The sequence below is a fragment of the Gobio gobio genome (assembly GCF_949357685.1).
Source record: "Gobio gobio genome assembly, chromosome: 9".
NCBI classification, from domain to species: Eukaryota; Metazoa; Chordata; class Actinopteri; order Cypriniformes; family Gobionidae; genus Gobio; species Gobio gobio.
The window spans coordinates 33,921,615-33,946,940 of NC_137115.1; the positions used below are offsets into that span (position 1 = coordinate 33,921,615).

Consider the following 25,326-nt stretch of genomic DNA (forward strand, 5'->3'; position numbering starts at 1 on the left):
TGTACTGTACCATTACAGCTGTCGAGATGAACGAGTTACGAGTAAGTGTTGATTATAGCATTATTTTTAGATATTTCCCTATCATATGAAAAGCATCAGTGACGCGCATTGAGTACACAGCACAAACAAAGACACAACAGCGCAGTAATCGAATGGAATCCAGTTTATTGTGGGGATAGCTGGCTAGCCTAGCCCGGATACGCTCACGCTTACCCCCCTTCTGCTTAATCTCGCGCCGCGTATGGTGCCAGTACTGGGGGTCGGTGATGTTGAAGGCCGACTGGTCAGTGCAGCCCGAGCTTCGGCGTGCGTGAGGTTTATCTCTAAAGATGTGGCTCTGCCGATGTTGAGCAGAAACTCACGACTGTATGCACATTTTAGAACAGATAGACGCGACGAGGACGTACAAAAACACTGACTCACAAGATAGAAAACACGAAAACACCATTCTGTGTCGGGAGAGAGAGAAGCCACAGCACGAATAATAAAGTTCTGTGTGAACTTGAATAATTAGCTACACATCAGAAATCACTGATCACAGATCAGAAGGAACTGAAAAAAGACTTCTGTTTCTGCCAGCATTCACTCGTTCACAAGCCATGATCTCTCGAGGACAAACACATATGGCGCTCGCATGGGTGTGCCAAATTCTCTGGGCGGAGGAAAGGGAGGTAACCGTTCCTGTTATGACGTCATAACAGGAAAATTCAAGATCAGCTCATCTGAGCTGTCATTTTCTCAAAGGCAGAGAAAGACAGCCAGAACTCGGTTTACACCGATTCAAATTTCTAGCCACTTGGGGACAATATTCAGGCTAGGGGAACTCATCAAATGAAAATTTCATTTCATGGGACCTTTAAAAGAAAAATAAAGGGGGGAAAAGAAGGATTCAAATGAAGTTAATGTGAACGACAGCTATTTTTATTCTACAAGGACGTCATGCATTAACAAAAATGACCAGGTGGTGTAAAGTCTGTTTTTTTGCAGATGCCGCTTGGTTTTAGTTATGTATGTAATGCAAGAATGACTTAAGTGTTCTATTACTTTTTAGGGCCACTACATTTAGATGGAAGTGTATAGAATTTACACACAACATTATAGGCTTGGATATTCAGTACGGCTTATGCAACTGTTCTTTGAGTGGAGTTTGAAAGCTCTGGGTTCTCCTGCATTGCTTCCTCCTCTTCTTCATCCTCCTCAGAGTGTGTTTGTGGGCCGGTGCGTAATGGAGAGCGGGTGTGTAAAATAGCCCCTACACATAAGAGTCTGTGCAAACACTGCAACACAGAAACAACCAGCTGCTGTTTACCACTGACCGACTCTAGACACGGTGGCAATTCAGAACTCTCCCTAAACCCGAACCCAAACTTTAGGTCAGGCAATTCTGACCCTTGCAATTTGGCCCTGTGCAATTGCTTTAGATCGCTTAAGAAAGATGTCTGGATATTCAAGAAGCATCTTTGATTGTGAGAGTATAAAGTTCTAGGCACACACAACAAAGCCTCTGCCAGCAGCCTACAGCCCTCTGGGTCACCACAGTTACGTTCGTTCAGCAGGAAATAGTGTAGCAAGAACTCAAACATGCCACCAACAGGAAGCACTCCACCTGCGCGCATAATTGCACCCCACAGGTCTTGAGTTGAAAGCGTGCTATGTGATTGGTCCAAAGAAGGACTCTGTGATTGGTCGGCAGCCAGAATGGAGCTCTGAAACTGTTTATTAAAGCTGTCATGCGTCCGAGACAGATGCTGTAACATTGCAAACACACCTTGGCTCACACACACAGTCTGGTCAAGCAATCCTGGTGCTGGTGCACAAAGAACAAGTGTGTGTGTATGTGAAAATGTTCCCAGACAGGCATAGCGATGCCCACCAAGTTGCACACTTCTACAGTACTTTAGCGTCACGAGGTGTTGAAGAGGTGGATGAGAGAGTGTTTCTGCAGCACTGATGTTGGAAAGGAAGTCCAGCTGGGCCGAGTCGACAAACTCAAGTAGAGCGATGTGGTTCAGTCGAGCCCATTGCACCACACTTTCCGGCTGCTTCACGGATGAGAGCAGCACATGCACCTGTAAGTCTAATAAACTCAATAACTTTTGCTTCATGATGCTCTCTGTACGGTGCAGCCAGTCTTGTTGAATGCATATGGATATGTTGTCACCTGAGGCAACAAAAGAAGGCCCAAAACTCTCATATAAAATGAGTGCTTTTACTGGTCCTTGCAGTTCAGTCCACACCGACCAATCACGAGTCACAACCAGGCCTTCAATCACCTCTGAGGAGCCAATAGGAAGTCCTGTTACTGACGTATGCAGTAAAGAGAAGTGCGAATGTATGAATGAGATTGTTTGTACTACATCTTGATCTTGACGGACTTTGTGGTAGAACTCACACAGGACTCGTTTCAGTATATCAGCCTGGCCAATCGCCACTCTTCCAGAAATATACCCGCCGATCAACAAATCAAGGATGCAACCCTCCAGTTTGTAACTATGGCGACTACAGTACAATGAGGCATATGGGGTAATCTTGTGTATTATGGCATCATCCAACTCCTTCCGGCTGACAGCGAGAAGGCGATTAGCAAGATTTTGAAGGCCGGGGCCGGTCCAAGATCCTTTGTGGTGCATGTGAGCCGAGTTCTGAATTCCTCGTAACAGTGCGGCCAGCAGGAGAATGAATGACTTTGTGCCGTCTCCAGTAGCTTTAGCATGTACACACATGCAGTCCAACACCATCCTAAAGAACAAAGACAACAAAAATATACTAAATAAATCCACATCATTGTCATAATGTGATTCATAATATAAATAAACCGTCAGAATTGTTAGTTTCTCTCTAGTTTCATTTAGAGGCCTAATGGTTAGAGAGTCCGACTGGTAACCTGAAGGTTGCAGGTTCGATTCTCAATGCCGGCAGGAAATGACTGCGGTCCCCTTGTGTGTCCATGGTTTGCACTGCAGTGTGTGTGTTCACTACTCACTACTCCTAATGTGTGTGCACTAACTTGGATGGATTACAGTTTTTCTCGATTGTTTACACACATTTTTTGAAAGCATGCCTCATACTCTCAGAACTCTACACACAAATAAAAAAACACACACACACAATGGGCAAAACCCCTCAATTCTCCTGCAAAATGAAACTTTACATACAAAACAATGTAATTTCTTCTCAAAATGGTATTTTGTTTTCAAATGACACACACAAACCATCATATGAATAGACATTTATAAGAACCAGTTGAAAACTGATGTGCTCAATGTAACACTATGATGAATGGAAAACATTTCTTCTCCATTCATCATAATGACTTTGGTCTTTGGTCTTTTTTTGGTTCAGTGTTACACTTACTACAGACAGTACATAAGTGTGTTGTAAAATATCTGAGAATATTGTTTTTATACTCAGAACACACAAATACATGGTAACAAATATATTTTATTTTCCCCACAAAAACAATGTACACAGTGTACATCCCAACCAACACAACGTTGCACATACAGAGAACTACATACAAAACACCAGAAGAATTTACTCTTTACAGTTACAGTAAAAAAAACATGCTGCTCCAAAATAGAAGAGCTCATCTGTTGCCCTTTTATGCCAAAGCTCTGTTTGCTGATTGTAAAACTGTGTGACAGGTGTTTGCCCATGTGATGAGTCAATTTGTATGGCAGTGTGTTCCTTGTGAACACATGAAAATTGTGCCAAATGCAGAGAATTCCAGTGTTTTGAAAAAAAGTGTGTTTTAGAACTGCAATTTGAGTGTAAAGCAGGAATTGTGCTTGTAGTTTATTGGTTCGAGGGGTTGGTGAATGAGTTACATGTTGTGGTCATTGTGTCTCAAGTACCAGTATTTGTGTGTAAACAATTGAGAAAAACTCTAAATGCCGAGGACAAATGACTTCATCTCCAATCAGTTATTATGAGCAATGCATTTTAATAGTTTTATTTTTAAAAGAGAGTATGGGTACCTCACCTGGCCATCGGGTGCTCCAGCTGTAGAGCGCAGAGAAGGCGTTGTCCGTGTCTGGTGATGAGTGTTTCTCCTGTGTCTCGAGTGAACAGCACACTTCCCCCGTCTGGGCCGAGACAGCGCCGGACGACACACTCCAGCGCTCCGACCACAGACACACACTCCTCGAGCATCTGCACGCGACACAACAAAAACACTGGTGACACATGCGCGATGAAGCACCTCACAGCAACATAAAGCAATATATAGACACAACATAAAGACACTAACGATAAATCATATTTCCAATGAACAAGCAAACTTGCGAGCATTTATCTAAACAGTAACACGTGTGATGCAGTCAGATGCACAAGGCACCAACGAGTTCAGTGATATTTGTCATATATCTATAATTACACAACTGGATATACAGAAGAAAAAGAAAAACAAGAAGCCAAACTGAACCAAAACAAACCCAAAACTTCATGTCGTGCTCGAATCTTAAAACTTAAACTGAATAAGAAATAAAAGAGGATAATATCAATTTAAGTGTCAGGACACAACATATAAAAACGATCACTTTAACCTGTTTAAAATTATCTTGAAATGATAAAAACCTTCTAATCTGATGGGCATCCTCAAGCTTCTTGCAGTATCCAGGCGACGCTCTTCTTCTACCATGTGTTGTTTTTGTGTTGCCAGCATAGCGGAATATACTGACCCCTACCGGACAGACAGTGTCCTGAAAGACTAATGTAGTAAAATTTTAAATATATTGCATGCTTCCTTTCGCATAGAAATTATTTTATATGTTCCATACAAACTGGCACATTTCATAATTTCATTTTTTTTTTTTTTTTTTTACTGTTAAACAAATATCTGTTAAATAAACATTTAAAAGCCTTTACTGCAGTAACAACTGCAGTATATAACCGGTGCATTTTACTACCATTAAAATATGATGATAGCCTATTGTTTTTAAACACTAAAGAGGTCATTTTTAACGAGTAAATGCTTTGCACTTCACTGAAATGCACTTTATCAAATGTCTATGCAAAAGAAAATATTCTATATTTTTGGAAGCTTCAAGGACTAAAAAAAAGGTAATATTTTTTTCCTCAGTTTATAGGTTACAATCTTAAAAATAAAGGTACTTATAGTTCTTTGGAGAACCTTTAACCTTTCCACTGCACAAAATTACACTAAGAAAAAACATATTTTAAGAACTCCCTGGACAATGAACTGTCCTTCAATGGCTTCGAAAAACCCATTTTGTAACTTTTATTTTTAAGTGTATCTCACAATTTGGTCAATTCTAAGGAAAAAATGTTAGAAGTGCGAGTCATAAACTCGGAATTGAGAGAGGAAAAGGTCAGAATTTCAAGCTTAAATCTCGCAATTCTGACTTTTCCCCCTCAGAACTGTGAGATATAAACGAGTCTGACTTGCGAGATGAAAAGTCACAATTTTTATTCCGTGGCAGAAACGAGCTTCCATCTATAATATAGACTATTCATTCAAAAATATATTTTCTTATTATATGCTACTGCAATTAAAAAATCTACATAAGTCTATTTTGAGTGTTTGACTGACAGACTGTTGGAAAATTCTATGTATGTACAAAGATTTGAGGAAATAATGCTTAATGTGACCTATACATTTCAAATCGTTTCTACATCCACGGTTATAACCTTTGTCATATGGTTCCACCCACTGCTGCACAGCTTGACAATACTTCTTACAGTCAGTCTCCCTCCCTCATTTTCTCTCTAGCAGAGGTTAGTCAATCATCTTAATATTTTCTTTCTTTTAAACGAGTGTCTCTAAGACGCACAAGACATCTCTCCCTCATCATCTTTGTTTTCTGTCTTTAATTTTCTGTCTTTGCTCTAAAATAATTCAGATAAACTGCCAGTCCGAGTGCACTTCTCAAATCAGAGCAGCAGGTAAGTGTTCTTCCTCCTCAAATTTAGTGTGCGATTCTTTATGATCCTTATATTAAACCTAATAGTGAACTTTTATGTACGTAATAGAGCATGCTGTGTCCCAGGTTCTGCATGTATTTTTACATAAACTATACGATGCTTTGAATAAATTATTCTATATGAATGCCTCCGAGGTTTGAAAATATTAGAAGGATTTGTTTGATGGTATATTTATGTGTGTAGTGTATGCATGTTTATAATTATTTGTCCTGCATATTCAGGTATAAGTTTGACTCAGCAGTGCATCTAGGGGTATCAGTGTCACTGGCTTTCTGTGTCTCATTTCACTGTAAATAGAGAGAAAATCAATAAATTCCTACTCAGCATTTCTCAAAATAATCCAAGGTTAAGAAGCATAATGTCACCTGCTGTGTGCGCTGAATGTGAACCTGTCCTTGCCTTTACACCTTATAATGAGCTTCCAATTCATCAGCATTACGCTCACTAAGCAAATGCCAAAGGTCATAAGGGAGTTAAAAACTTTATAAAGTCGCATGCAACTCTTCAGATAATGCAACTCTCTGTTGCTTGGCTTCAGAATGCATGAGGGCAATGCTCTACTGGCTGGTCCTTCCTTATCTCCAGCATCTCCAGCACAGAATGTATCAAAGGGACCTGGACCTACGAGTTCTCCACCCACTGCTGTTCAGCCTACAACTGCGGAGAGTTTGGCCCATAGCATCAGAAGCAAGTTTCTGAATGAGCTTCATAAAGTCCCATGTGAGTACACAGTCTTTCTCTCTCTCACACACACACACACACACGCACGCACGCACGCACGCACGCACGCACACACACACACACACACACACACACACACACACACACACACACACACACACACATAAACACTGACTCGGCTGTTTTTATTGTAATTTCTGTGTGTGTGTGTGTGTGTGTGTGTGTGTGTGTGTTTCAGTACCATCTTGGGCTGTGGTGGCCTTCGGCTTCCTCATAGTGCTCATCACGCTCAGCTGCTGCCTGTGTTTCTGCAGAAAGATGATATTTAAGAAGAAAAAAGATAAGGGTGGGAAAGAAAAAAATGAAAAGAACACCATCAATATGTCAAGCGTGAGAGAAGAGGGAACAAAACAGGTATGAATTATTAAACAAATTAATAATTCGTTTTCAAATTCAGTATATTGCATATACAACCCCAAATCAGAAAAGGAAAACGCAAAAAAAAGAAAAAAAAGAAGTGATTTCTAAATTTACTTTGACTTGTATTTCATTGCAGACAATATGAAAAAAAAATATGTCATGTTTTGTCTGGTCAACTTCATGTCATTTGTAAATATGCATCCTTTCCTGTCATTCAGACCTGCAACACATTTCAAAAAAAGTTGGGACAGTAAAGCATTTACCACTTTGTAATGTTGCCATTCCTTTTCACAACACTTAAAAGACGTTTAGGGACTGAAGACACCAAGTGATGAAGTGTTTCAGGTGTAATTTTGTCCCATTCTTCCTGCAAACAAGTCTTAAGGTGGGCAACAGTACGGGGTCTTCGTTGTCGCATTTTGCGCTTCAAAATGCGCCACACATTCTCTATTGGAGACAGGTCGGGACTGCAGGCAGGCCAGTCAAGTACCCGTACCCTCTCCCTCCGCAGCCAGGACTTTGTAATGTGTGCAGAATGTGGTTTTGCATTGTCTTGTTGAAATATTCATGGACGTCCCTGGAAAAGATGTCTTCTTGAAGGCAGCATATTATGGTCCAAAATCTCTATGTACTTTTCAGCATTAATGGTGCCTTCACAGAAGTGCAAGTTACCTTTGCCAAGGGCACTGACACAACTCCATACCATGACAGACCCTGGCTTTTGGACTTGTTGCTGGTAAATGTCTGGATGATCCTTTTCTTCTTTGGTCCGGAGCACACGGCGTCCATTCCTCCCAAAAAATACCTCAAATACTGATTCATCTGACCACAGTACACGTTTCCACTGTGTGACAACGTATTGTGGCACTTGACAAAGGTTTGCCAAAGTAGTCCTGAGCCCATGTGGTATGGCTGTGCAATTAATCGAATTTCGATATCGATTTCGATTTTGCCTCCCAACGATCACCAAAATAGTACAATCGAGAAAAAACGATTATTTTGCCATGTTCAGTTTTGCAAGAACACTCTTATTTTGTCTTGCGTTCTGAATGAAACGCGCACGCGCTCATCCGCCCCTCCCGAAGCCACAAATCTCTGTCAGGTCGTGACCGTCGTGACTCGTGTGCATATCATCCGCTGGAATTTAAAAACTCGGCGCGAGTAAAGATGGCAGAAGGAGGGCAGTTACAGCAGCGTTTGGTGAGCAAAAAAGGCAAAACCAACTCCGTTGTCTGGGAACAGTTTGGCTTTGAGGAATCAGACGAGCAGAAACATGCGACGTGCATGATTGGCTACATGGTAGTGGCTGCAACGCAAGGGAACACCACGAATTTGTTTAACCACTTGAAAATTAAACAGAGTGACCTATGACAATCTAATAAAGAAACAAAAACTGACGAGAGCAGGGAGAGCAGGGATGCCGTGTAAACGTCCTTTTTCCCCCTCATATTTTTCAAATAATTCTCTCTTTGTAAACTTTGTTCAATGCATGCGAGTGCTGCCATATTTTCGAATATGACCAGTCGTTTTCACGTCATCACCCGGGTTTAGTGCCAAAAGACGCGAATGAGAAGCTGCGCGCGCTGTGAGAAAATGTGTCTCTGTGCGCTCATCCGAGAGCGCGCACACGTCTCTCAGCGCGCAAATATTGAGTTCTCTTTCAAGTCTTGCTCTTGAACGGACAAACTCACACAAAACGTATGTCCATCTTGATGAGTATCCTAGCAGACATAGTCTGTATATGCCTTAAGTAAACTTTATACAGTCGAGAAAGACAACGCATACCCCATCATTAGGTCTTAAAGAGGCAGTAGCATTAGGTCTTAAAGGGGCAGTAGCCTTTACTGCTGTCTATTTAATGACAAACAACAAAAGACAAGGACATCACTCACTGCTCTTGATTGAATAGCTTTTGTAAGTTTAATAGGATTAATCTTTAATTTATGCACTCAAATATGCAATGTTATTTTACATTTGATACATTTCTGTACCTGAAAACTAATGTTAGATGTACCTGAAAAGCATATCTAGCCGAACCATATTGTTGATCTTATTTATTTGTGGTGATCATTTTTACGTGAATACTTTTATACTTTGATTTGAATATATGTTATATTATTTATTTTAATAGTTCAAAAAGTACAACAAATGTTACAATTTCAATTGAATTGTTGAAAGGTGTATTTTTAATAAATACAACACATTCCCAAAGTCATGTGAAATAATCGTGTTACATAATCGTGATTTCAATATTGACCAAAATAATCGTGATTATGATTTTTTCCATAATCGAGCAGCCCTACCATGTGGTGATATCGCTTATAGATGAATGACGATTCTTGATGCAGTGCCGCCTGAGGGATCGGAGATCACGGTTGTTCAGCTTAGGCTTGTGCCCTTGTCCTTTACGCACTGAAATTCCTCCATATTCCTTGAATCTTTTAATTATGTTGTGCACTGTTGAATGTGAAATATCCAAATCTCTTCCTATCTTTCTTTGAGGAACATTGTTTTTAAACATTTCAATAATTTTCTCACGTATTTGTTGGCAAACTGGCGAAATCCTCAGCCCATCTTTGCTCCTAAAGGATTAGATCTTTCTTGGATGCTGCTTTTGTACCAAATCATAATTACAATCACCTGTTGACATCACCTGTTTCAAATCACATCATTATTTAACCATTTTACCTCATTACTAGCCCTAAATTGCTCCTGTCCCAACTTTTTTTGAAACGTGTTGTAGGTCTGAATGACAGGAAAGGATGCATATTTACAAAGGACATGAAGTTGACCAGACAAAACATGAAATATTTTGTGTTCATATTGTCTGCAATGAAATACAAGTCAAAGTAAATTTAGAAATAACTTTTTTTTTATTTGCGTTTTCCATACTGTCCCAACGTTTTCTGATTAGGGGGTTGTACTTATATATGAGAGGGAAACTGCTAAAATATTTCTATTTCAAGTAAATGCTATCTTTCGAACATTCTATATATACACTTTATTTTTTTCATCGGTTTCCACAAAAAAACATTAAGCACCAAAAGCAAAAAAAAAAAACATTTTCAACATTGATAATAATAATAAATGGTTCTTGAGCACCAAATCAGCATATTCAAATGATTTCTGAAGGATAATATTTACAGGAATAAATTACATATACTAAAATAGAAAATAGTTATTTAAATTGTAATATATTTATTGTTTTTAGATTATTTTTTTGTAAATAAAATAAGTAAATGCAGCATTGGTGAACAAAAGAAACTTATTTCAAAAACATCTAAAAGACCAATAGTACAGTATAGACTAGAGTATGTATATATATTTATATGGTAATGATGGCACTTGGATGATTGTATTTATAGGCTGTCCATCTTGGCATTGATTCTGACCCCAAAGAAGAGGATACAGAGTCTAAAGAGGCTGCAAAATTGGGAAAACTTCTCTATACCCTTGACTACAACTTCCCTGACAGTGCGGTATGAATACAAATCAGTGGCCACTGTTAATTCAGTCATCAATACCCATATTAATGAGCGAAACTTGCTTAGGCATTGGACTTATAATGTTGGAGCTGAGAACGTTTTAATTAAAATTATGAATAAATTGTAAAAATATGACTTTCTTTTTATCTTTCGCTCAGTTAATTGTGGGTGTGATTCAGGCAGAAGGTCTTGCTGCTATGGATATGAGTGGCACTTCGGATCCATATGTGAAAGTCTACCTCCTCCCTGACAAGAAGAAAAAGTTTGAGACAAAAGTTCACCGCAAAACACTAGATCCGACTTTTAACGAGCACTTCACCTTTAAGGTACCTCTTAAAATCCACTTACATTTAAAAAATCCTTCATGGCAGGAATGTTAGAGAGGTCAGATCATAAAAAAAATCATAATTAAAAATGTGCTATGTGGACAATATTGCATTTAATTGAATTCATATCAGATACTTACTGTGAGACTGACATTCTGATATTCTGTCTGCAGGTTCCATATGCAGAGCTTGGTGGAAAGACGCTGGTCATGACAGTGTATGACTTTGACCGTTTCTCCAAACATGATGCCATTGGGGATGTGAGGGTGCAGATGAATAAGGTGGACTTCAGTCATCTTACAGAGGAGTGGAGAGATCTGCAGAAAGCTGAGAAAGAGGAGGTACAAGTGAAGAAGGGGATCTTGAATACATAAACTCCAGGGTTTGGCAAAGAAACAATTCTAGAGTTGGAATTTGAATTGAATAGGCCACAACCCACAGCATTCTGAAATGGAATGACACAAAACCATTAGTCAAACACAATTTAATATAACACGTGAATATATATTAAAGGGGTGGTAAACCACGATTTCACTATTCTAACTTTAGCTAGCGTGTAATGTTGCTGCTTGAGCATAAACAACATCTGCAAAGTTACAACGTTCAAAGTTTAAAGCAAAGGGAGATATTTGCTTTTAAAGAAATCAATTTCTAAGGACTACAGCAAACGGCCAGAAGGCGACTACAGACATTCCTCCAGGGTTGGTGACATCAACAGGCTCAATATTTATATAAACTCCTCCTCTGAGAATATTAAATAAGGGGGGGCGGGGGCGCCATTTTGTATCGCTGGTATAGTTAGGCTGGAGTGGTGTTGCTGCAATGCCGACGAAACGCTGTTATTTTCAGGGGTACTTGCTTTGTTCAGCCTTCCTTGTGGGACGGGGGTACGTTGCAGAGCGTTTAACATACAGCATGTTATATGCACATGTGTGTTTGAGACTGAGGGGAACAGGCGCGCGCGGGGCTCCCGCTGCACATCTCACGGAGGAAAACTTACACAAACTTTGCGAGTTCAATACAGGATTCGCACAACGTCAGATGCGTGAGACAAACACGGCCAGTGTGAATCATGCACGACGCGTGCGGGGCTCCCGCAACACATTTCACGGAGGAAAACTTCAACAAACTTTACGAGTTCAATGCAGGATATGCACAACGGCTTGTCCTGAAAACTGGATTTACAAACAGAAGCTGTTTACGGGCCACAACCTGTAATTCTGATTTATTTTTCCTCTATGTATTTTCCTGTAATAGGTTAATTGTATGTTGTAGCAAGGAAGTAAACAGATGACAACACTGTTCTGCAAACCAGTCTGTTAAATGCTCATTCATACTTAACATTATCCGACGAACACCTAACGTTACAAACACTAACGTTAAAATCTCAATTAGTGTAAATGATTCTTTGATTAGAGCTTTTATGTATTGTTTATCTACAGGCATGCTAAACATGGTTCTGTGTGTGATTTGGCTAACTTACTAGTAAAGCCAGTGTTTAGTGTTCGTTTTGGGTTAATAGTTCTTGCGACAGATATTTGGCTATAATCATTCTAAAAATACAAAAGTGCCATTCAGTAGCGATCACTATAGATCCGCAGTCTTTACTCTTGAGGACTGAACAGGTTCTGCTCGATCATCTTCACTAAAATTGTCTGGGTCTGATTCGGGCTCAGATTGGGATGGTTTTATTGACGCCATTGTTTCTAATACTGACCAAAGCACAGCCTCCGGTAAACGTAAGGGGCGTGACGTTTCCGATAAACGTGCACTGCGGTTAGCGAATCACAACACACTGGGCCAGCTAACCAATCTGAGCCCATTGCGTATTTTTGAGGGACTGGCTTCATACAACCCGGAAAGCATCAGACCGTTTTACAAGGAGGGACAGAGCAGTGTAGAATAAAGGTCAAATTTATGAAAAATAATGCAATTTTTTTTTAAACGAAGCATGAACACATGTTACAGTGCACCCCACAAACACAATCAAGCCTTCAAAAGAATGTGTTTTACCACCCCTTTAATATTTTGCATTATATTCATATTTATAGAAAAAAAAAACGTACAGAAAGTATAAACTTAATATTAAAATATTTTATATATTTAGTGGCCAAAAGTGATGTCTAGGAAAATCTTCAACCTTTATTCAGATATTGTTCATCATTTTGTGGACATCATTTTTTTGGCCAGGCTGTCATACAAAGAAATTATGACCACGCAAAAACAATAGAGAACCAACGAAATGGACATAGCCGATTATGTTGCTATCACAGGCTGAATGCGGCAAAAACAAAAAATAAAAGGCTGGATCTAGTTGCAAGCAGTATTTTTAATCAAAACAAACTCAAATACATCTCAGGGTTTCAGGAAACAAATACATGGTAAACAACAATCACTAATATGACAAGATCTGACAACGAACACAGGGCTATAAATACACAGGCACACAGTAAGGACAAAGCGAGATGTAACACAAAAGGGTGTAACCCATGAGGGCAAAAAACCATTGCAACAGATGAACTGGGACAAAGGAAACTTGAACTAACACAGGAAACTGTACTGGGAACAGTGTAAAACTAAACAAAATCCAACTCAAAAGGCAATGCGGAGATGGCAGAAGGGACCATCACAGATGAAGGAGCCAGGGAGGAGATGATGGTGGGAGATGACAACGGCGGAAGGAGCCAGGGAGTGACCTCAATTTGACCCCACACCAATAGGCGTGTTCGACTTGAAGCGCTACACAAACCATACAGTGTATGACAAAGTACCGCGAGAACAATTTGAAAGCATACAGAACCTGTCTGCCCTCTAAATCGCTCATGTTGCTTTATCATACAATGATCGGTCTGCATAGTGCCGCTTCAAGTTAAACACCTATTGCTATCAGGATGAAGGCCCGCGGTGGAGACAAGGTGAAGCCTTGGCGGAGAAGGGGACGACTGACGCCAGGGGGATGACTTAGGCAGAACCAAAGAGACCCAAGCGGAGTCGCAAGGGGCAGTGCAGGAGGACCGAGGGTAAGCTGGTGCAACTGAGGCAAAGCCTGGAGGGAAGGAGGAGCCTGACGGAGCCAAAGGGGTTGACCACAGCTGAAGGCCCGGAAGTATGTGGCGGAGGCAGAGCAACAACTGACCAAGGCGAAGCCAGAGGGAAGAGGAAGTCTGGTGGCGCTGGAAGGATGATGGTCCCAGGTAGAGCTGAGGGAGCAAAGAGTCAAGGTGAAGCAATGGACTTGGTGGTTCGAGGTGGAGACAAGGGTTTGACACACCAGGGTGGAGCAGGCAAACAGGAAGCTCAAGGTGGATCCGAGCTGCCAAAAGAACCTGCTAAGAAGTCGAAGGGCTGAAGGGAGCCAGGGCCGAAGAACTAGGTAGCATAAGCAAAGGGTTACAAGACTGCCTTCTTGGCCGTTACAGGAGGGGCAGAGAGTTAAGAAATTGACTCTTTTGGCCGATACAGGACAGGCAGATAGTTCGGAAACAGCCTCCTTGGCTTATATTGGACGGGCAGAGCAGGTGAGAGTGGGAGCATCATAAACCACGCTGACATGGAGCTGGGCGATGAAACAGGCTTTTTCTCACACACCTGGTCAGGCTGGGCTTTCAATAGCGTTGGGTCTGCTGTGGGCTCTGGCTTCGGCTCTTTATTCGAGGTGGGCTCAGTCTTTGAGTCTGCAGCAGGCTCTGACATGTGGTCCGTTGGTGGCTTGGCTGTAGGTGCAGTGTGTGTTGAGGGCGCTAGCTTGTCTGGATCCTCCTCACTCTCTCCAATGGTGTAGGGGGATCCGCACTGATGTAACATCCACTCTACGTACTCTTGGAAGGTCCCTTGAGTGCCATCTTTGGGCAAGCACAACTTGGCCCGTTGATTCCCCAGAAAGCAGACCAACACTGCATCATCGTTGAATCAATGTTAATGCATCAACTAAAATATCATTGAATCAATGTTAAAAATTTTCATTTTTCATCAGGTTTGCACCTTGAAATAATGTTATTTCAATGATGAAAAATAGATTTTGATCTGAAGGTGCATTACCACCACCTACTGGACTGGATTGTGGCGCATTCGATCGGTAGGGGAAAAATATTCAAAATTCTTTATTAACCCTGTATACTTTAGATAAATAATTAAATGTATGTAAATTATACATGATTTTTAAAATAATAATAGCCTACATTTTATCAATTTAAAACTTTTTAAACTATGATTTATATAACTGGATGACCACAAGAATTAAGGACTCTGTGACAGTCATTATATATCTCTCTGCATGTACTGTAGCTACACTGTAAAAAGGTTGCTGTAAATTTTACAGTAACTTACTGGCAGCTGGATGCCAGTAAGTTACTGTAAAAGTCTTTACAGTATCATTACTGTAATTCAATTTACAGTAATATAATGTATACTGTATTGATATTTACAGTATTAATACTGTATTTTTATTTACAGTACAAGTACCGTATTTTCATTTACAGTAATAATACTGTATATTTTATTTACAGTATGAATACTGTATTTTTATTTACAGTACAAGTACCGTATTTTTATTTACAGTATTAGAATTGATTTCCTATTACAGAATTATAATTTTTTTACGATTTGAGTTTAGCTTAATTTACTTTAAACAAAATTAATTTGATTTGAATCTACATGCCATAGGTAAGGTTGCAATAAAGTTGATGAAACGGATCTAATCACAGCGGTCAGTTTTATTTAACACAGAACTCAAAATACTCAGAAAACAAAGGAACAAAACAACCAAACCAGACACAGAGTTTAAAAAGACAAAGCAATTAATGAAATTAACAACAGGTGTAACTGATGATTAAATAATGAAAAACCACTACAGCACTGTAAACTATGTTTTTTACCCCCCAAAAATTAATGAGTCCTCATGAACATTTGTCATTAAAATATGCTGTTTAATTGTTTAACTGTTTAACATTTACTTTAAAAAGTACATTTTACAAATGTGTTTGAATTCATCCCGTGTATTTAACATGGCTAAAAATGTAAACATGCTGAAAATCAGAACAAGCCTTCAATAATTTTGCCAATCGAAGTCAACAAGCTCTCTGATGAAAGATGCCACAAGGGGATTTAGGCTGGCGATTTTTCTCTGGACCCTTTTTCCAGATGTCCGGCTGATCTGTCATTTTCAGGGTTTATTCTCAGAATGAACCTGCAAGCACAAGAAAAAAGACATTTATCAAACCAATGCTTTCCCAACAGTCATAACATGGTGCTGTATGCACTTTGATGTTAATAAAAGCAATATGTACTATATAAATAAATAATTAATTGTACAGTGTAGACAGATTATAATGGAACTTTGCGAGATTGCAATTAAAACGAAGGACACATTTTTAGTGATTATAAAGGGACAGCTCTTTGCGTGCTTTCTGCCATGCCAACTCAAACATCCAGTAGCCTAAGCTTGATTTTCTGTTCAAATTAACAGTGGTTTGTGAATGAAGATAATTTATCGGGAAACACTTATGTGATTCAGTACGGTGACCGGGAGGGGACATGTTCGGTTCTCTTAGTTTTGTCGTGGCCACAACATATAAACTCGTGGGAACGTGATAATATGTGGTTGCCACGAGATATTAATTCGTGGGAATGTCATATTAAGTCGTGGGAACGTGATAATTAATCGTGGCCACAAGATAATTTTGTTGAGTTGACGACATCATGATGTCGTGGCCTCGACTTCATATTTTGAGAGAACGACATCTATTTCTCATGGCCACGAGTTATGTTTAGGGAACCACACCGGTCAGTGTAGCCTACTGTAACCACCGCAGTCGGAGATGGAGATGACTGATGAATAGGGCTGGGTAAAAAATATCGATTTCTCGATTTTAATAGATTCTCACTTTTACAAAACAATATTGATTCTTAAATCCCAAGAATCGATTAGTCATCCTGTTTTCAGTTAAAGGGCCCTATCTTGCACCCAGCGCAATTGACTTTGTACACCGACGCATGTGTCATTCCTATTTTGCACCCGCGCAAAGCGCGCTTTTCCCTCCACAGAAGCACGTCGCTAAACTAGTGAATGAACTTGCGCTACCTGGGCGGTTCAGCGCAAAAAAGGAGGCGTGTTCCGGCGCAAACAATCCCTGGTGCTATTTTGCTGTTCCTTTAAACAATTGCGCCACTGACCAGAAAAAAACTAGTCTAAAGTCAGTGGCGCGTTGCGCGTTGTTCATTATGCTATTTTAAGGGCGCATGCTTGACCATAATGTATAGCGTGAGCAACGCGCATACACTTTGCTCATGTAATCTACACAGATGCAACAGTTATTTTTGCAAATCATAAATTGTTACACTAAAAAAATATTAACACATGAGATGACGGAAATCATTGTGGTGTGCCACGAAGATGTGAAAAAATAGGCATAAATCTAGCTTACAAATGATTCAGGCTAATTGTAATAATTAAGGATAAGACCTGTTTGCCCAATAGTGGCAAGACATATATGTATATAAGGATATCTGACAAATTGGTTTGTCCGTCAAGAACCAGGAAAAAAAATCGACTGAAAAACTGAAAAAACTGAAAGACTGAAAAAAAAAAAGACTGTGAAATCACCTTTACCATAATGTACAACATTACAACTTCACTTCTCTGTCTTTCACTGCTCTTACAAGAACATCAGTCTCCTCGGCTGTGAACCGCTCCTGGCGTGCGCCTGGTAAATACGCCATAATAATAGCAATCCATAATGGAACTTGCGCACCTGCTTTTACAGGGAATGTTGGATGACGCTCTGATTGGTTTATTCACGTTACGGCCAAACCACACCTATGAATAATGAAGCTACTTCAGACCAACCCATTTTAGATTTGCGCCGGGCGCAAGAGCCATTTATCCCGCCGGGAAAATAGCAACAGCGCCGAGACCCGCCCACAAAGTTACTTGCGCTTCGTGCTTTGACACTTGCGTTTCAGATCGTTAAAATAGGGCCCAAAGGGTTAGTTCACCCAAAAATGAAAATTCTGTCATTAATTACTTACCCTCATGTCGTTCGACACCCGTCAGACCTCCGTTCATCTACGGAACACAAATGAAGATATTTTAGTTGAAATCTGATGGCTCTGAAAGGCCTCCATTGGCACAATGCACGGTTCACTATAGAGACCCTTAAAAGGTACTAAAGACGTCGTTACAAAGTCCATCTCACTACAGTGGTTCTACAATAACTTTATGAATCGGCGATAATAGTTTTTGTGCGCAAAAAAACCCTAAATAACGACTTACATAGTGATGACGATTTCAAAACAATGCATCATGAAGCTTCGAAGCGTTATGAATCAGTGAGTCGAATCATGATTCGGATCGCGTATCAAACCTGCTGAAATTTGGCGATTCAAACTGCTCATTCGACTCACTGATTCATAACGCTTCGAAGCTTCATGATGCCGTGATTTGAAATCGTCATCACTATGTAAGTCGTTATTTAGGGTTTTTTTGCGCACAAAAACTATTATCGCCGATTCATAAAGTTATTTTAGAACCACTGTAGTGAGATGGACTTTAACGACATCTTTAGTGTCTTTTAAGGGTCTTGAGAGTGAACCGTGCCATTGTGCCAATGGATGCCTTTCAGAGCCATCAGATTTCAACTAAAATATCTTAATTTCTGTTCCGAAGATGAACGGAGGTCTGACGGGTGTCGAACGACATGAGGGTAAGTAATTAATGACAGAATTTTCATTTTTGGGTGAACTAACCCTTTAATGAATGAAATAAACATTGTAGCGTGCCTCCCATCCAATAAATCGCAGTAATCTTTGTACTTTATTACTATTGATATGAAACAAAGTCTCAGATTTCAAATTACATCAATTTTTTTACAAAATTCCAAAACATATACTGTTTTGGCGCTGTGGCGTGATATCGCTCTGCCGCAGCTCAGCTCAAGAGAAGCGGCAGCGCGGAGCAAACATGAACGGATCTTCTCTTCGGCCTTATACCAGTAACAGCGCAAAATAAACATGTATGTAAATAGTCCAGGGGGGAGGAGCGTCGTGTGTGTGAAGAGTGATGATCGGCTCACAAGTGAAGAAGAAATGGTTCGTAACGCTCCTCCCCCCTGGACTATTTCGATTTTACCGGCTACAACTGAGTTCCCACGGGACTTCAGCGCGAGACTACAGTTTGCCGTCTAAAACACTTGCATATTGTTGATATTGTTGCCCTTGGACTGCTCTAGCTGCTTCTATTGCCCTCATTTGTAAGTCGCTTTGGATAAAAGCGTCAGCTAAATGACTAAATGTAAATGTAAAACACGAAGTTGCTAAACGCATCTCGTTGTCATGTAAGGGCCCTGTTCATGTCTGTAAATTTGTACCTTCAATATTAGTAGGCTAATGTAGTATCCACTGACTCCCATAGTTTACAACATTAGTTCAGAAATTTGTTTTCCTTAAAGGGTTAGTTCACCCAAAAATGAAGATTCTGTCATTAATTACTCACCCTCATGTCGTTCGACACCCGTAAGACCTCTGTTCATCTTCGGAACACAAATGAAGATATTTTAGTTGAAAGCTGATGGCTGAGAAAGGCTTCAGATAGGCCTCCATTGGCATTCAGTACATTTACACTCACAAGACCCATAAAAGACACTAAAAACGTTGTTACAAAGTCCATCTCACCACAGTGGCTCTACAATAATTTTACAATGCGACGACAATAGTTTTTGTGCGCAAAAAAAAATTAAAATAACACCTTTATCCAACTTGTTATTGTCTTCCGTGTGTGCGGAAGATCCGGCGTTCGGACACATGACCCAGAAGCGATTTGTTTACAAGCAGAGGAAGACGCGCGTGTCTAAGCTGTTGAATTCTACATTGATCGTGCTTTAGGTCTCGGCGTAGTGCTCAAAATGGGGTTAGAGTGTGCATTTCATGGATTCCTGAACGCTGGCGCTACGTCATATTCTCGCGCATGTGTCGTGGAGGCACACACGGAAGACAAGAACAAGCTGGATAAAGGTGTTATTTTGATTTTTTTTTGCGCACAAAAATGATTGTCGTCGCATCGTAAAATTATTGTATAGTCACTGTGGTGAGATGGACTTTGTAACGAAGTTTTTAGTGCCTTTTATGAGTCTTGGGAGTGTAAATGTACTGAATGCCAATGGAGGCCTATCTGAAGCCTTTCTCAGCCATCAGCTTTCAACAAAAATATCTTCATTTGTGTTCCAAATATGAACGGAGGTCTTACGGGTGTCGAACGACATGAGGGTGAGTAATTAATGACAGAATTTTCATTTTTGGGTGAACTAACCCTTTAAGAAAATGTTCCATGTATTATACCTGATACATATCCATAATAATCTGTGTTGACGCAAGAGCAGACGTTCAGCTCTTGTGTGTCGGTCTGCTGGTAGATGTTGGACTTGGCCAACTTTAATCTCAGCATATCAATTAAAAAAAGCATTTTAATAGACTTACCAAGTGCAATCAGTCTTGGGGTACTGGGCAGAGAGAGGCTTCCCACTACATCTGCTGGAGTTGCAGTGACCTAAAAGTAGAGCAATTAACAAAAGGTTGGGAGAAATGAATTTCATATATACAGAACATACTTGCATCTTGTTTTAAAATACTTCTCAATGTGCTCTCCAATCATGTTTATGCTTGTATGTCACTTTGTGATATCTTGTTATACAACTCCTTGACCAACCAAGTATGTCTGCCTATCTTGCAAAATAGAAGTTTGATGATAAATGATTATGAAAATGAAATTGAACTTCAAATACATGACACATAAATACAAAAACAGTAATAGTAATTTAGAAATGTCTTGTTTAAGAAACTATGACACTAATTACAAAATTACTAATTACAGTATTCTCTAGAATCAGCTGTTCAAATAGCATTAATACTTACATCAGCAAGAAGAAAGAAAACAAGCTATACAAATTGGGAGAATCTCATGGAATGTATACGTCAAATTGATTGTTGGCGTGCATATGGTAAGCTGTTTTTCGCGTGCATATGATGGGCCGGGCCATGTGACACAGGTCCAGGAACAGAATGATTAGTTCATCTTTCGAGTCTCGAGTCTCGAGTTCGGGTTTGAGTCTTTCGTTCTACCTGTCAGTCCCATAGAGTCTATGCTGTCAGTAGCGGAAACAGAAAAGATTTGTTCTTACGAGTCTTTCGGGTTTGACGTTCGAGTCATTCGTTCTTTTGCCACGTGACTTGTCACCGTATTGAACACTAGTTCACAACCTTTTTACTAACAAGCACGTAGTTATTTTTTTATTTTATTTTTATTATATATAATTCTCAGTTAATATCAGACATAAACAAATATGGGAAATATATTGACTATTCAAGTCTAACATCACAAATTCAAGTCAATTAGACTATCACTCATTTTGAATCATATAGCACAAACACACACACACATACACACACACACACATATATATATATATATATATATATATATATATATATATATATATATATATATATATGTTATATGTTACAAAGGTTTAGGTAACATTTTTAAACTGATTTTTATTCATTAATAACACAAGGACAAAAAAAATAATAATATAACTCAATAGAGAAAAATAAAATACAGTTGATTCAAAACGAGTAATAGTCTAATTGACTTGAATTTGTGATGTTAGACTTAATAGTCAATATATTTCCCATATTTGTATATGTCTGATATTAACTAAGAATTATATATAAAAAATAAAAATAAAAAATATATATAACTACGTAAGAACTAATCTTTTCTGTTTCCGCTACTGACAGCATAGACTCTATGGGACTGACAGGAAGAACGAAAGACTCAAACCCGAACTCGAGACTCGAAAGATGAACTAATCATTTTTGTTCTTTCCAGTAGATTCAGCGTAATGCGCATGCGCGGTCAACAAAAAATGAACGAATCACTCTCTGAGTCAACTCGGTAGTCCCGAGTCATATTAAAGATTCGTTCAAAATGAACGAATCGTTCATGAACGACACATCACTAATGCACACCAATACTCATTTGGCGTATACATTCCATGAGATTGCACACTCGTACTATTGATACGCATTGTCATGAGATCGTGTTGTTTTTGTCTGTGTGCTTACGATGCATATGTGACTTTAGTGCAGTCTGAAAACTACAAGGACAAGTCGGCAAACCACAGTTGAACCTAAAATTAGCCAGGTTCCTATGTATTATGATATGATGGTAAAATCTGCAATGCGTTCGCACAGATAACTTGCAGTGTTTGCACACAAACTGCGCAACCATCTTGACTGTTGCTTTTTTAAACCATCTGCTAACGATATAAGGTTAACGTTTTAATATAAGAGTCATATAACGTCATATAATCACCAGCTTCTGCTTACCAGTTTCCTCAGATGACGGTCACCGCCAGAAAATAACTCCAGAACACCTCCGACGTTCCAAATGGCGGTTTTAACAGCAAACTTTAAACAAAAACAAAAGATTCACTTCAAAATACTGTTATTACAACCTCCATCTTTAGTGTTGCCTCACTTTTCGGTATTTTAAGATAGTTCGCTGTTAACGTAAAGTCCTCCTGCTTAGCTAATTTACATTAAAGTGGTAGAGGAACATTAAAATAGTTTTTTTTCCCGTTTCACTAACTATTAGTCAATGTAAACTTTATTCACCCCGTTGAAGTAACGTTAAATCACAAGGACGACGGCAGTCACGTAACCACCCGCCTTGACAAACAGGCAGAAAAAAAGGCTCTTGACAGGAATTTGCTTAACTCACTCAATTTGCAGCACTGGTTCATGTTAGGTTGTTGTTAATAAGTGAATGTATTTGAAAATATCTCAGTTTTACATAAAATAATGACAGAAATAATACTAACCTTTTCGTTGAGTCTTTCCTCAGTTGCGCCCACCAACCGAAAAAAAAAACTTGAAAAGAAGTCTCCATTGTCATTGGTCAGATTTCGCGGGCATTGTCGCTACTGTAAATCGATTTACAGTAGAGAATTATTACAGTAGTAAACATATATTTTCCCATAATCCTTTGCTATTAACATTATTATACTGTTGGTACATTTAACAGTATTATACTGTACATATTACAGTAAAATACTGTTCAAATTACAAAAATCCGTTACAGTGTAGCCGAAAACACAAGATGTTTTCCATGATGGAGGAGATTTTAAAACAATAATTAAAACATTAATATTAAGAATATGGCTACTAATAATAATCCACTGGTTCATCCCATTGAGTTCAATTTATGGTAGTAGTTCTTTGTTAATCCACACACTCGTTGGCGGAGATTCATCCTTTGAGGAGAATGAATGTCCTCACATTTCACAGAAATGTACCCAATTGATTTGGATTTGCTTTAACATGTTGAATGATAGGACCGATAGATTGACAGTAAGTCTCACCAGTGGAGAATTAAGCTGACCAAAAATCAACATTGATTCAATGTTTGTCTTTTCAACACTGAAAAGCATGGAATTATCAACATTGATCCAATATTACTTAGCATTGACATTTCAACCTCAACCAAATTGATGCTTCTGACTCAATGTCACAATGCTATCTGGGTCAGATCCATCTTACAGTTCAGATCTGGAGGGTATCAGGAAACAAAACCATGGTAAACAGAACAAACACTAATACATGACAAGAGCTGACAAAGTAACCAAAGCTATAAATACACAGGGACACAGTAGGGACTAAACAAGATTATTACCTAGACACAGGTGTAACAGATAGGGGCAAATCAAAAACCATGGCGACAGATGAAGTGTGATAACGGAAGCATGAACACAGGAAACAATCAAATGTGACTGTTGTAGACAACGTATGCTTTTTCCTGTGAGCTTTTTGTTTCTCGATGCATTTTTTTCCCCCCCACAGTAAAATAAATCCTGTAGCTGTAGTTTGCGAAATAATTTTGTCAGGTAAATACCATAACCAAGTTCAGTGTTTTGTTCTTCACTCATATTTAAAAATAAAAAATGTTCCTCATATTTTAGTGGTTGAAGCCAATATCCCCTCTGGACATCACTTATAAAATGTAATGACGTTGACAAGGTTGCTTATAGTCAGATATTTTGATTGATTCTTTGGCTGATGAAATATGCACAAATGTGTAATTCAGGATGAGTGAAATAATAATAACTGACTTTTTGTTGTTGACTCAACAGCAGGAGCGGTTAGGTGATATTTGCTTGTCTCTGCGGTATGTACCTACTGCTGGAAAGCTGACGGTTGTCGTTCTGGAGGCGAAAAACCTCAAAAAAATGGATGTGGGTGGTCTCTCAGGTGGGTGAAAAAGTGCCCAATTATATACTGACACTTTTCAGATCACAGGTCTGAAATATCTTTCCACCTAGTTCACCGATTCTGAAATTATATTTCTGTTCTACAGACCCATATGTAAAAATCCACCTGACGCAGAATGGCAAAAGACTGAAGAAAAAGAAAACCACAATTAAGAAAAACACACTGAACCCATATTACAACGAATCATTTAGTTTTGAAGTTTCATCTGAGCAGATTCAGGTGGAGTTCTGTTCATCTTAAAATGATTTTAAATGTCTGAGTGTGAGTCTTCTGAAACGGAACACATCGATGGTTCTTGACTAGTCTTCTGTCTCCTTATAGAAAGTACAGGTTGTGGTGACGGTGTTGGACTACGACAAAATTGGGAAGAATGATGCCATCGGAAAGGTTTTCCTTGGACTGAACAGCTCCGGAACGGAGCAGCGCCATTGGTCAGATATGTTAGCCAATCCAAGACGACCCATCGCCCAATGGCACGCCCTTAAATCTGAAGAGGATGTGGAGGCCGAACTAACGAAGAAGTGAAACGGTCTGTGCGTGTGTGAGCATTTGGCATACTTAAATATTCAGCAGTTTGCTTTTATTTGTGGAGTTTGTGAGTATATGTATGCATGTATGTGTTTGTTGGCAGAGGTTGAGGTAGATCTAGTAAAATCTCATCTCACTCAGCCACATTAATCATCAGAACCACGATCATTTTCTTGTGTGAAGATTGTGCAAAGATAAACTAAACAATGTATTAAAGATGTAAAAACTGTATTAAAGACAACATGAATACTCAGCAAATAATGTAGATCAAGACTTTTTCCCGTTAGGATTTGATTGGTGAAAAGTTTGTTAACAATATTTGTTGATATATTTTTTCCCCCACATGTGCAAAAGTCATTTCTGAAGTGGATAAAGTTTTTACATTGTGATTATGCTTATACTTTTTTTTTTTTCTAGAATGATGCCCACTAATGAATTGTGCATAAAACCTGTAACATCTATGAAGAAAGTAAACATGGTCAATTCTGATCACAAAATTGAACAGTATGACTTTCAGCGATGGCACAAGAAACACATCTTAAGACACAATTTAATATCCACATATAATTGCACATAAATATATAAATATACAAAATCATTGATGAGGTCCATGTGATCCTCAC

General features: G+C 39.1%; 2 protein-coding genes across 2 annotated transcripts; one reads left to right on the forward strand and one right to left on the reverse strand.

Moving 5' to 3' along the window:
* Positions 1–149: 149 nt before the first annotated feature.
* bbs10 (Bardet-Biedl syndrome 10) lies at positions 150–4,637 on the reverse strand. The gene is made up of 3 exons (XM_079825445.1): positions 4,576–4,637; positions 3,983–4,152; positions 150–2,739 (listed from the first exon to the last, which is right to left on the reverse strand). Exons 2-3 carry the CDS (start codon positions 4,150–4,152, stop codon positions 1,122–1,124), a joined length of 1,788 nt encoding a protein of 595 aa, XP_079681571.1. The 5' UTR covers positions 4,576–4,637; the 3' UTR covers positions 150–1,121.
* Positions 4,638–6,482: 1,845 nt separating this feature from the next.
* syt1b (synaptotagmin Ib) lies at positions 6,483–24,700 on the forward strand (the record flags this gene model as incomplete). The annotated part of the gene is made up of 8 exons (XM_079825450.1): positions 6,483–6,663; positions 6,863–7,038; positions 10,410–10,523; positions 10,688–10,855; positions 11,029–11,196; positions 24,037–24,154; positions 24,261–24,394; positions 24,599–24,700. The coding sequence occupies 8 exons, from the start codon at positions 6,483–6,485 to the stop codon at positions 24,698–24,700; spliced, it is 1,161 nt and encodes a 386-aa protein (XP_079681576.1).
* Positions 24,701–25,326: the final 626 nt, after the last annotated feature.

What these genes read in the sequence shown, in the direction of transcription:
- bbs10 (XM_079825445.1), bottom strand. Translation starts at nt 4,152, where the DNA reads ATGCTCGAGGAGTGTGTGTCTGTGGTCGGAGCGCTGGAGTGTGTCGTC. An exon ending in CTGGAGCACCCGATGGCCAG is followed by an intron (nt 2,740 to 3,982) that starts GTGAGGTACCCA and finishes TTTGTTCTTTAG; the next exon opens with GATGGTGTTGGACTGCATGT.